The sequence below is a fragment of the Theobroma umbraticum genome, unplaced genomic scaffold, assembly GCF_002168275.2.
Source record: "Theobroma umbraticum cultivar Fairchild unplaced genomic scaffold, ASM216827v3 scaffold_146.0, whole genome shotgun sequence".
In the NCBI taxonomy this organism is placed as follows: Eukaryota; Viridiplantae; Streptophyta; class Magnoliopsida; order Malvales; family Malvaceae; genus Theobroma; species Theobroma umbraticum.
The window spans coordinates 7,705,014-7,719,065 of NW_018397265.1; the positions used below are offsets into that span (position 1 = coordinate 7,705,014).

The 14,052-nt window shown below is 32.0% G+C and overlaps 1 protein-coding gene across 1 annotated transcript; it reads left to right on the forward strand.

Annotated features, from left to right (window-relative positions):
- The first annotated feature begins 510 nt into the window (after nucleotides 1–510).
- On the forward strand, nucleotides 511–4,267 carry LOC110422669 (spermidine synthase 2-like). The gene is made up of 9 exons (XM_021436673.1): nucleotides 511–727; nucleotides 1,859–1,935; nucleotides 2,076–2,198; nucleotides 2,310–2,414; nucleotides 2,556–2,628; nucleotides 2,700–2,771; nucleotides 3,110–3,305; nucleotides 3,690–3,819; nucleotides 4,084–4,267. The coding sequence occupies exons 1-9, from the start codon at nucleotides 511–513 to the stop codon at nucleotides 4,144–4,146; spliced, it is 1,056 nt and encodes a 351-aa protein (XP_021292348.1). The 3' UTR covers nucleotides 4,147–4,267.
- The last annotated feature ends 9,785 nt before the right edge of the window (nucleotides 4,268–14,052 follow it).

A 14,052-nucleotide genomic window follows, 5' to 3' on the forward strand; every position in this document is an offset into this window, starting at 1 on the left:
ATATATATATATATATATATATATATATATATATGATGGAGTCTTATGATGAATTATGATCCCTTTTAACTAAGAAGATCAATGATTGGTTACTGCTAGTTATATGGACAGATAGATGGTAATTAATAGGAAAAACCAAAACTCCAAGTTGTCTAAGTAATTAATCTCCAAGATGGGTGTCTATTAATTGCCTTCCTTGAAACTTTTAATTAAATTTAATAGTGCCATACAGAAATAGGTTAATTTTCTCCTTATGATAATTATACTCAGATTTCAATTTTAAGGCACACATTTATGAAACATTTATGATGATCTTACCAGCAAAGCAGATAGAGGAATCGCATACGGCCAGGTGTGTTATTTCCGTCTAAAGATAAAACCCACAAGCGTGCTCAAACAGCTTATAAAAAGCCACCTATGATTCTCATTCAATGGCAAACTCTAAAGCAGCAAAAGAAATTTAATTTTTTATCTCTTGTCAGAAGAAGAGGAGAAATTAACCCCCCTCCCATGGCAGATATCAGGAACATTGTTTCTGGTGCAAATGTTCACGTTAACACCCCGAGAAAGATTGTCACCACCACGAGCAATAGTAATGATGAGACTGATGAATCTGCTTGTTTGCCTGTCAGTGTTGAAATGCAGGACAATGTTAAGGAAGCTGGCAACCTTTTGCAATTTCCCAGTATCAATGGATGGTTTGCTGAGAATTGCCCGATGTGGCCTGGTGAGTGCATTAGGAAACGTACTTCTTAGTTAACTTCAATTTTGTTCTTTTACATTGGCTCATAGAAAACATTAAAATCAGGTTTGTTTTGCCCTTTTCGTATTCCATCAATTGCATGCCTTACCCTATATCTGTCTTTCTTCTTCTTCTTTTTCCATTTTTGTTTTTCTTTATCTGATGTTGTGTATAGCATATAGATTCATTCTCATGGAAAGTCTTATGCCTTGTTCAATTTTATGTTTGGCTGCATATTATCTTTTTGCAAATATTGTTTAAAATCAACCTGAAAAAACCTCATGCTTAACCCTTTTCCCATTTTAATCAGAGATTCCATTGCTGAGGTGCAGCAAATAATCTTGTGTGCAGTGATCTCTTCCCATAACGACAAAAGAAGCTAGATGTATAGGCATCGATGAGTCTATTAATTTGGCATGAAGGATGATTTTGAACACTTAGTATACGTTATTATAAGATCACTGTTTTACCAGGTTTGTTTTATATATATATATATATATATATTATGATAGCTTATCCCACATCTGACTTGAGTACAATTATTAAATCCAAGTCCAAATCAATTAATGCTAATAACTTATGACGTGATTTAGACTAAAAAAGTTACACAAGAGAAATTGATTTCACCTTGTAAACCTGTTCCAACATTTATTCTCTTTCATCTCGAGAGTAGCCAAATAAAATCTCACTAGCTTTACTTAAAGAGTTACAGATCCTTCCTTTGATACAAATTAATTAATCAGTAATGGTTGTCACAGCAACATACGTGCTAAGTGCTATGTTTTTATGATTTTGTGGTTCAGATTCTGTAATAATTAATGTTTTTGAATAATTGGTTGCTGTTAATCCATATTTGTTTTCGGCTTTAGATATGGCTTATTGGGTTTTGCATTTCAGAACTCAAAATCACTAGCTATAGCTCATTGTCAATCATAAAATGAAACAATGAGAGCCACGTAAAAGCACTCCATCCGAATTCAGATTTAAGCAAAGCTGCCCTAATCATACTTAACTTGTAAAAAGTTTTCGAAATTTTATTGTCAAATTAGAGATTTGAGAATTTCTATTTCCACTGATATTGTCGGATATTAATCAGCTTCTTGATGTTTCTTGAAGGACAAGCGCACTTCCTAAAGGTTGAAAAAGTTCTATTTGAAGGGAAGTCAAAGTACCAAAGCATGATGGTGTTTCAGGTATACATTCATATAAAATATATATATACATATATTGGCTTTTGTCAGGGTCAGAATTACATTGATTAAACTCATGATGGAAATAGCTGATTCTTCCTGAAACTTATTTTGTCCCTCATTGGTTTGCGCATGATTCGCAGTCATCAGGATATGGCAAGGTTTTTGTGTTGGACGGGGCTCTCCAACTCACCGAGAAGGATGAATGTTCATATCAAGAAATGATGACTCACCTCCCACTTTGCTCCATTGCAGACCCCAGCAAGGTTTCATTAAATCACATGCCTATTCTTTTATGCATTTCATGAACTATTAATTCCGTAAGTGAATTGATCAATTGGAAAGGTTTGGTAAATGTCTTTTCCTTCCCATTTCAGGTGTTGCTGATTGGTGGAGGAGATGGTGGCATCCTCAGGGAAATCTCTCGCCACATTTCTGTCGAGCAGATTGATATATGCGAGATAGACACAATGCTGATTGATGTGAGTACGATTTTCATTAAAGTCACTTCCATTCTTTTTAATTTTCCTTTGGGATTTTGTTAACAAACACTGAAACACCCCAGAGGGTCTTGGCTGCCCCTTTGGTTATAATTTATCATTTCATTTGTTTTGGTTTTGAAGGTGTACAAGGAGTTCTTCCCTGATATTGCCATTGGATATGATGACCCTCGTGTAACACTCCACATTCAAGATGGTATGCTTCTTCTTCTTCCTCTGTTAATCTCTCCCTAATGTATGCTTTTGAGCAAAAAATTTTGCTTGCAGGGACTGCATTTTTGAAGTCTGCTCCAAATGCTACCTATGATGTAATAATAGTGGATGCATTTGACCCGATAAGTATATATATTTCTCTAACTATTTTTCATTTTTTTATTATTTTTTCTTCTATCTTAATTTATAACAACATACATATAAATATACATATACACATGGGTATATTTGTTCATCCTTTTTAAATAGATGAGTGTTATTCCTTTCGGGTATTAAAATGTAACATAAAGAACGTTTTTACGTGATATACGTTGATTTTGTTAATTCATCTGTTTAAGTGATTTGTTTTTTTTTTTTAAATGTGTATGATAGATAGATTTTTGTAATTATTTTCATAATATATATATTTTATGTAGCTTTCATCTAAAATAAATGACAATTGGGAGGGTTATATGATACTGCAGGACCTGAACATGAGCTTTTTGACAGTCCATTCTTTGAGTTGGCAGCAAGATCTCTTCGTCCAGGTGGAGTCATGTGCATTCAGGCAGAAAGCCTTTGGTATCAGCCATTCAACATTGAAGAACTCATTTCAAGTTTTCGCAACATTTTCAGAGGATCTATCAGCTATGCATGGACTGTTGTTCCTACATATCCAAGGCATGCATGCCCCCTCTTCTCAACTTCTTTATTTCCTATTGTTTCCTTGGTTTTAATTAATTTGCTAAACAACATAGTATATAAGATATTACATATGAAACAGAGAATTTAACAATTTTTAATCAGAAAAAATTGATGGCATCTTAATCAAGAGACAGTTCTTGATAATTTAAATATAAAAATCTAGATTTCTCTGTAGCAAGAGAGGACCAATCATAATGCTGATCCTCAGATTTGGAGACAAGACAGGTTGAAAAATATGTAACTCGCAAGCATGAAACATATAGAAAAAATCAAGGCATCCGTGTATGATGGAAAATGTCTGCCTTTTGTGTGTAATAAAAACCTATGATTCTTGTCTAACCAAAGACAATCTTATTACAGTGGAGTGATTGGTTTCTTGCTTTGCTCAACCGAAGGGCCATATGTTGATTTCAAAAAGCCTGTCAACCCCATTGATCCCGACCAAATTTCGGGTGTAGCCAAAGGACCTTTGCAATTCTACAACTCAGAGGTAAATGATCCACATTTATTGTAAAATCTCTGAGGTGTATTTTTTATTGATAAATTCATATATCTCGATAATAAATAATTTCGATTTTAAACTTTATGAATTATCTCTGGTCAATATTATTATGACACATCTTATAATACCCTAATCTTAACAAGTGTTTATATACACCCGTTAAGCGAATTCTTTTGAAAATTAAATCTAAAAAAAAAGGCATATTAGATTTCTCTATTTAAAGCTTAATATTTATTAAATTCCATTTTTCAGGTACACTCAGCTGCATTTTGTCTGCCAACTTTTGTGAAAAAGGCAACTGGCTTCGATGGTTGAGGTGTTATGAGAAATAGAGTTGGAATAGGTGGATTTGTTGGACAATAAACAAAGCAAATTTACAATCAGTGTTATAAGTATTTAGCTATGCAGATAGCGAACATCATAAAAATGAAAGAAAAAGCAGAACATTTATCTCTTTTTTTTTTCTTTTTCATGTGTTCTTTTTTATTATTGCAAATTAAAATTTGAGTTAAACATTTTCAAATTAAATTTTTTTTATTTTAATTATGGAGATGTTCCCAAAACTCCAAATAATTCAACTAACTAGGCTTGATTTTTGAAGGGAACATCATGCCTCTCCTACCCATATTCTTTTTTTCCTTTTTTTTGGAAGCATATATGAGATATTTTTATTAAATGAAATATTTACAAAAAAAAAAAAATTTACCTTGAAAAGTGGTTGTGGTGCAAGATTGTATGAGAAAAGATATAAAATTCTCTTCTTCGCTTGACCTATGTATTAAAAAAAAAAGCAAGCCAGTCTAATTGCAATAAAATCAACAAACAACTCAAGATTCATTCAAGCAATGTTCCACAACACTAGAAGAGAAAAACACAAGGGACATGACAAAATCATCCCACTAGAACCATGTTGTGACAATTGTTAAATTATCTCAAAAGAGTTATCCAAGATTTTACTCAATCAATAGAATAAAGAGAAAAAGAAATCAAACACATCCACAAGAATACAAAAATTTAAGTAGTTTGGTTTTTTTATGACCTACGTCCTCGGACACAACAACAAAGAAAGATTCATTAAGAGAAAAATCAAGAGATTATAAAAACAGTCTTAAACTTACAATCTACTTATATCCAAATCACTCTCTCTAAATATAGGCTTTCCTTATTCTTTAACCCCATAGGATCATTTTATAAGACCAAGTACAATAATCTTATCTTAATAAAATTAGAATATGCTATTCTAGTCTAGCTAGATTTAAAGACTTGCTCAATGAGGTATATATGTTTAACTAGAATTAAACTATCCTAGTCAAACCACAATTCAAGACTATCATAACAAATCTACACCTTAGGCTTGAATTCACCAAGTGCCCCCTTATGAACAAATCTCTGTCATCACCACCAATGCCCTAAAGGGCCTTAAGCACTATAAACACCGATTAGTTTGGATTTTTGATGACCTACGTTCTCAAGCACAACAACAAAAAATAATCCATTAAGAGAAAAATTAAGAGATTACAAGAATAGTCTTAAACTCACAATCCACATACACCTAAATCACTCTATCTAAATCTAGGCTTTCTTTATTCTTTAACCCCATAGGATCAGTTTATAACTCCAAGTACAATAATCGTATCTTAATCCTAACAATCCGCATACACCCAAATCACTCTATCTAAATCTAGGCTTTCTTTATTCTTTAACCCCATCGGATCATTTTATAAGTCCAAGTACAATAATCTTATCTAACACAATTAGGATATGCCATCCTAGTCTAGCTAGATTTAAAAACTTGCTCAACAAGGTATACAAGTTTAACTAGAATTAGACTATCCTAATCAAACCACAATACAAGACTATTATAACAAATCTCTACCTTAGGCTTGAATTTACCAAGCGTTACCTTATGAACCAATCTCTATCATCACCACCAATACCCCAAAGGGCCTTAAGCACTATAAACATCAATTAAGTCTAAGTAATGCTTGAACTTCATTCCAAAAACTAACTTATTTGTTGGATTTTCAAGTGTAACTATTTTTTTTCACTAGAATCTCACATCTAGAAACAACCTCTCGAATGAAGTTAACTTGATTTGGATGTGTTTGTTTTTCTCATGAAACATTTGATTTTTAGTCAAGTATATATTTTCAATGTTGTTGTTGTTTTATCACTCTATTTTAATGATTTATGATGTTTTAAATCTTTAATTCATTGCTTAGCCTTGTATGTGGGTTATTTATAGCCTGCTTTTTTCATGCTAATGCCAACTCATTATGTAACTTAGCTATTTCTTGCTTGCTTGATGATTTTGGGTAAGTAGGCTTTTTGCCATCCCATTGCTTTATGTAGTGTTTTAATGAAATGAAATCCTTTTTTTTTGGTCGGGCAAAAAGAAAATGAATCAAGTGTATGGCATTTTGACTATCACAAAACGCAAGTGCATTTGCTTGTCCAAAACCAAGATCACTAACTAAGCCTCGAAAGCCATAAAGCCTCTTTCACTGCTTTGGTCACAGTCATATATTTAACTTCAGTTGTAGACAAAGCTACTATTGATTAAAGAACTATTTTCCAACTAATTGTAAACCCTGAGAGAATGGACACATACCACATTTGAGATATTCGACTATCTAGATTACCAGCAAATTTGAATTGGAAAAGTCAACCACATTACAACAAGTGTTTGCACCTCTTTCACACACTAAGCCAACATCAATAGTATTTTTAGGTGATTTCACAAGCTCCCATGTTTGATCCCAATGTAGAAACTCTATCTCTTTAAAATACTTGGCACATGTAATCACCTCATGATAAGAGTAAAGCTCTTTAATCTCTACTTCCACAGATAAAACATAAGAATCGAAATCATCATTGATACAAGTAATGCTTCGTTGTTGTATATGAGATACCGATTCTTGTATCTCTTGTAATTCATTTTGGATTTCATTACCATTTTGCATTGTCTCAAGAGCATTGATTTCAAGCTCCACCTGCTCGCTAACTTCTTGCTTTGATGTGATTCCAATTCTAGACTTTAACTCACAAAGTAATGCAAACTCGTCAAAGGTAACATCTTGACTCACTATAAACTTGAGGGACTTACAATCAAGACACCACAACCGATAACCATTCACCCCATATGCATAGCTTAGAAATATGCACTCTGTCACCCTCAGCTCAAGTTTACAATCACTCACATGAGTATAAATAGTACAACCAAATATTCTTAATATAAAGTAATCAGTGGGGCTTACCAGACCAAATTTCCTTAAAAGTCTTAAATTCAATTATAGTTAATGGAGACCAATTTACCAAGTAGTAAGCCATGTTGATAGCTTCTGTTTAGAATACTCAAGGTAGGCCAACATTATAGAGCATGCATCTTATTCTGTCCAAAAATGTTCTGTTCATTTGCTTTAGAACACCATTTTGTTGTGGTGTTTTGACGATAATGTGATGTCTAGCGATTCTTTATTTTTAGTAAAACAAATCAATGTCACCGTTGCAAATTTCCAAACCATTATCCATTTGAATGCTCTCAATCCTTTTCCCAGTTTACTTTTCGATCAATGCCTTCCAATGCAAAAAGGTGGTAAACACCTCACTTTTAGTTTTCAAAAAATACGTCCACACCTTCTTTGAAAAAATATTAATAAAAGTCCACATGTATAATGATTTACCTTTTGATGCTACAGGAGAAAGACCTCATAAATTTGAATGGATGTAGTCTATTGTACTCTTGGTTCAATGAGTTGTAGTGCTAAATTTCACTCTATGTTATTTGCCATAAGTGCAATGCTCACAGAAATCTAACTTCCCAATCTTTTAACTACATAATTGTCATAACAAGTGAGCTCGTAAACTCAAAACGTTTGATGTGAAAGAAGAATCACCATCGATATTTTTTATTTAGGTGTGATTGGTCATTTAAATGAATCTATACCTTTTAATGAATTGTTAAGCTTAACTTAAGTTTATTTAAAAAGATAGATTCCAGTCCATGAAATAAGTTAGATTCGAAACTACAATTACGTGTGAAGAAAGTATTAGCACCTTCACAGTGCCAATTCAAAATAGTATCTAATTAGTTCTATGTTACCTTTTAGCCTTAAACTTTATGTTGATATTCTACTTTATTTCCTTTAATTATTCCTTTATTTTATTATTATTTTGAAATAAACAAAAACCTTTTAATATTGAAATTTTTTTCTAAATTCTCCAACCCTTTTTGTAGAATTTAACAAAACTTTCTCATTTAGAAATTTTCAAGAAAATTATCTCTTATAATATTTTTAAAATTTCATCATCAAAAATTTTTATTTATTTGCTTATTATGTTTGTTTATTTATTTATATCAAGCTTATTATATATGTTTATTTCAAACATATTTTTATAAAAATCCTTTGATATTAAAATTTATGCTAAATTCTCCAATCCTTTGGTAGAATTTAAGAAAACTTTCTCACCTAAAATTTTTCACAAAAAAAAATCAACCCTTATAATATTCTTGAAATTCTATTATCGGAGGATTTCCATTTATATATTTACTAACAAATTATTATAACTTTATATTTTACAAAATTTTAATTTTTTATTTAAGATTTTGGTTATAATAATTATTTATAAATAAAATTTTTTATAAAAAATAATTTATAGGATTACTTCCAACTTTTATGGTAAGATCCCATAATTATTTTTACTCTAATATATTTAAGGAGAATTATCCCTTTGTAACTCTCCTTAAAAATTTCATTTAAAAGATTTATTTTAAATAATTACAAATTTTACTAAAACTTATTTTTATAATTTAAAACTATTAGATCATATTACTAATTTTTATAACCACGTATTTTTTTGTGAAAATAATATATAAGAATTTTATTATAAATAGTTTTAGCCTAATTTTTTCTTTCTCATTTATTTATTTTTATTATAAACAATCACGACTAGATGAATTTCAGCCTAAAATAATTATGATCTAAAATCTTTATTTTTTATTTTTATTATATTTTCCTTTGCATCTTCAATACTAAAAGTAAAATAATAAAACAAGAAAAAATATATAAACCAATAAAAATAATACAAAATATCAAACCAATACTTGGTAAGTAGGCTAATGACTAAAAGAAATGAGCCTAGTGAAAGCTGGCCTTCAATAGTCCACCTCTCAATATCAATATGATGTTGTTTTTGGTAATAGCAAATCTATGTCGTTTTACTCTATGCTTATGCTCATCCAATACAATGTTGTTTTGCCTTAGTATATAAATGGACAAAACCCTTCTTTTTGAATTTTCACTTCCACTTTCTCTCTCTAAAAATCTTCTCTTCCAAATTTTTTCAGAATCTGATCATCGAATGACATTACCTTTGCCACCAACAGTCATTTGCCAGTGATAGAATTGTCTCAAACTTTCCTTGAACTCTTTTCAGGCTGATCTACCATTTAATCAAAACCGTTTCTTCAAAATCAAACTAAATTTCTCTAGATCTAATTTTAAAATTTCAAAACTCAAAAAACTCAAAGACTATAAAAAAAAGCTCTCCCTAATGATCTATCTATCTTTTTCTCTTCCTTCTTTCCCTTTCTCTCTAAGCTGATGAATGGATATTTATACCCATTTTTGTGTTGATCTTAGATTAGGATTTTCTTCCTTTTTAAAAATTTAATTTCAAAAATTGCTAGATCAGGATTAGTTTTCCTTAATCTGTTTGGATGTTCATTTAGAAAATTTCTTATTATTATCTCTTCTCTTTTTTATTTCAGATTTTTTTATTTTATTGTCTTTCTTATTTTTATTATTTTTTTAATTTTATTTTATTTATTTTTATTATTAAGATAATCTCCAACGAATAAGGTGTCTACAACAATAAATCTCGCTCATTTGATTTTTTTTCCTTTTCTTGTTTATAGGACCTAATCTCATATGCCAAAAACATGTAGAATCATCATCAAGATCATTGGTGAGACTACGGACACAATTCTAATGACCATGTTTTCCACTTGACAATAAAGGTCACTGGATAACTTACTTGTCATGATAGTTAAAGCTCTTTTAGATACCTTCAAGACACCATTTTGGACACCTCATTTCTATCCCTTCTAATCTAACAAACTCAAGGTATCAAAAATTTTTTCATATCACCTCAAGTGTCCTTACCATACCATCAAACATCTTGATTCATATTATGCCAATCCTAACAATTGAGAAAGAGATAAATCATCTTTTAATTGTACAGTGCCCATATCAATAAATTGATAAGTTGTAAACTAATCACACTTGAAATATATGTGGAAGCAACAAGCTGAATCCAAGATTCATATAACCATCAAGTTACCGTTGTTAATTACAAGAGCATTATTAGCTTCCTCAAAAGGATCAAAGTCATCTTCAATCACATTTATAGAACTCTTTGAATTGTTGATCTTTTCATCATCCTTGAATTTGGTACAATATTGTTAGAAGTACCCTTTCTTACCACAATTCCAACAAATCTTCCATTTTGCTCTAAATTTACATTTTTTGTCTAAGCCTTTCTTTTTATTTTTTTCCTTTATTCACAATTAGGCCTTCTAATTGATTCTCACTTCAGGTACCATCAACTTTCTTCTTCAATCACTTGGAATTTAAAAATTCCCTAACAACCTCAAAATTGTATGTCTCTTGGCCACATAGCATAGTATCCATAAAACTATCATACAATGAAGGAAAGAGCATAGAAGAATAAAGACTAGGTCTTCATTATCAATTTTAACATCGATATTCTTTAAATCAATAATAACTCTATTAAATTTATCAATGTGAGTATTAACTAATGTACCTTCACACATCTTGAAATTATACAATCGTTGCTTTATATAAAGCCGATTCATCAGAGATTTGATCATATAAATATTTTTGAGTTTAAGCTACACTGCAACAGCAAATTCTTCATCTGTGACTTCTCTTAGCTCCTCATCAGACAAACTAAGAGAATAACACTAAATACTTTCTCGATAAAAACATCTTTCTCACCATCATATAAATTCGAGAAAAAATGATATTGACCCTCTAATGCCTTCAACAGTCCTTGTTGCATTAGAAATGCTCACATTTTAACATACTACAAATTGAAATCATTTCTTTAACTTTTCAATCTCATACTTGGTTGACAAAGTTTCCATAGCAAGATTTAGATTAACTCAAAACCTTGAAACTCTGATACCAATTTATTGTGAAAATTATCAAATTATCTTAAAAAAAGTTACCCAAGATCTTATCCAAACAATAGAATAAAGAAAGAAAAAAATCAAGCATACCCATGAGGATATAAGAATTTACACGATTTAGTCTCTTGATGACTTACATTATGATTAAAGACATTACAAAAAAAATATCAAGTAGGGTGACAAAAAGGGTTGCACACGACATAACTCCCATCTGAAGCAACAAAAAACTAGTATAAATTGTAAGTAAAGAAGGAACTTAAGTAGCTTAGCAGAGAACACAATGTGCAACAGGAAACATAGTTGAATGCCTAACAGAAACATAGTAGTGGCACATAGCAAAAATATAGAATAAGACATAGAGTAAAGAAGAGCAGAACAAAAGTGGTGCATAATAGAAAACACAAAAGCAGCAATGAACATATCTGAAGCACAACAGAAAATGTAATGTAGAAAAAGGCAAAGCAACAAAGGTGAAAAAGCATCATGATAGAGCAAAATGGGCAACACCCTCAACCAGAGAATTATGCCATGCTTTGCAGCGGGAAAAAACCAAAGGGAGTGAGAAAGGCATTACCATATGGTTGAAAACATGGAATGCCTGTCAACCCCAAACCTAGCCAAGGAGTCCATAAAAGAATTACCGTTTCTTAAAATGTGTGCAAACGAAAACCCCTCTTTCAAAAGTGAATCAATTTCATTCAATATTAATCATAGTTTTTCAAGATCTTTGAATAATATTGTTAACCCATGAGATGGCAACTTTAGAGTCAGATTCAATAATGACCTTTGCAATTGAATAGGGATAGATGATAAAGGTCGTAATGCATGGAGGATTACCATAGTTTCAACAAAAGTTTAAGCCAACACAGTTTACCCCTAACTGAGCCATCAATGTTGAATTTAAATTCCCTAACAATTGGGGCATAGAGCATGCCATGAAATGCCAAAACAGGAGTGAAAGGGCCTCTCGCCTAAGAGTTGAAAAATGGGGTTATGTCCACTAACCAATGTCATCAATAAAATTATCCCCTTCACTTATATGGTTCTATTGCAAGGATCTCATTTTGATAAGGAATAGAATTTCACTAACCTGCCATATTTTGTTGAAAAAAACTGACTTATTATGCGCAAGCCATAATGACTAGAGGTTTGATCCATATACCACCATCCAACGTTTGCGCTTTTCTCCTATAAAAGGACAACCTGCCCATGCTTAAATAAATAAATAAAGGCAGGCAAGAACCAAGAGATTTCCCCTCATTGGAGAACAAGACAATTATATATGGGAGCATGATTCCTCCATAGCATTACACCATACACATAAGATTTAATCGTATGAAAAATGGATGCCTCAAGAGGCTAAGAAACTCTTTGTGGGGATTGAGTAGTGAATCGCCAACCATAAAAAGCATTGAACCTAGGGAAGGTTGGAAAGCTTCCAAATGGAGTGGAATCAAACTTTGCGATCATCAAGATCTGAGTCCATTACGGAGCAAAATTTTTCACCGAGAAATTGCCTGCTAGATCATGAATCCAAACAAGCTCGTCCTCCTTATCCACCACAAGCTTAACACAAGAAAGTCTGCCAAGAATCTCATTAAAGAATTCAACCTCCTAAGTATAAAGAATGCGTCAAAAAAAGATCAACCGATTATTGTTGTTCCAAACATCATAGACTCAAGTTTCCTTATCATTGACCAATAAGAATAGGTGAGGATATTTTTGATAAAGGGATTCCTCATCAAGTAACCATCAATCCAACCAAAAGAAGATAGTGGCTCCATTACCAACTATCCAATGACATGCAAAAGAACCAACCAAGCCTCGCATTTTGTCATTGGAAGGGAGCTGTGTTATGCACCTCCAAACTTGTAAAAAATCTTGTCGAGACGTACCAAGAAGAGAATCCACTAAATTTGATTGTCACCATAATTGTCCAAAATCAAATGACATCATAGTGCACTTTCGTCGATGCCATAATGCCACCACCATTTTCTCAAAAGTGCTAAGTTTTTATGACATAAATTAAAAATGCCAATACCCCCAAATTGCTTATGCTTGCAAACCGTGCTTATTTGCTTTTTCCATTTTCTGACACTCCACTTCACTACCTTAAAGAAAATCTCTCTTAAGCTGTTCAAGCTTTCAAATAACACATTTTAGAGCTTAGAAGATAGAAAAGTAATAAAGCAAGAGAAAGTTGAGAGCGGAGTTAATGAAAAAGAGACGTTCACCAAAAGACAAGCATTTACGGTGCCATAAAGCAAGTCTCTATTTAACTTTATCAATCACCGGATTCCAAGTGTAGGCCCTCCTTGGGTTGACTCTTAGTGGCATGCTGAGGTAGGGAAAAGGGATGAAGCTTATTAGACAATGGAGAATGGTAGCAATGTCATTACTTAGAGAGTCAGAAATGCTCACAAGATGGGCACACAGTTTACAAAAGTTGATTTTCAATCTTAATGTGACCTCGAAGTAGTGAAGAATATGTCTCAAGGTAGTGGTGTAGTGCAAGTCCGATGCTATGAGGATGATGGTATCATCTGTGAACTGAAAATGGGAGATAAGAAAAGTTAGATGCCAAAAGTGAGATGCCATTATAAAGATGCCAAATCATAAAAATTCAGCTCTTAGAAAAAAAGTGTAACACTTTTTTTTTAGAATTAAGAGAGAAGGGATTCAAACCTTACTCTTTAAGTAAGGAGATAATACACCAACCAATAAACCAAATGCTCAAGTGCAAAAAAAAGTACAACACTTCAACAGCCATAATGAAAAAGAATGGTGAACAAAGATTGCGGTGATAGAGTCTTCTTTTCATTAAAAATTCTGATGTGGTCAACCCATTAAAAAGGGTTGAGACTTGCACTGTCGAAACGCACTTATTGATCCACCTTCTCCATCTGAAGCTAGAACACATGGCCTCCAAGACACGTAGAACAAAATCCCTATCAACGCAATCAAATGCCTTCTCAAAGTCAAGTTTGATAATGATACCTTCTTTGTTA

What these genes read in the sequence shown, in the direction of transcription:
- LOC110422669 (XM_021436673.1), top strand. Translation starts at nt 511, where the DNA reads ATGGCAGATATCAGGAACATTGTTTCTGGTGCAAATGTTCACGTTAAC. An exon ending in GAATTGCCCGATGTGGCCTG is followed by an intron (nt 728 to 1,858) that starts GTGAGTGCATTA and finishes TGTTTCTTGAAG; the next exon opens with GACAAGCGCACTTCCTAAAG. An exon ending in AAAGCATGATGGTGTTTCAG is followed by an intron (nt 1,936 to 2,075) that starts GTATACATTCAT and finishes CATGATTCGCAG; the next exon opens with TCATCAGGATATGGCAAGGT.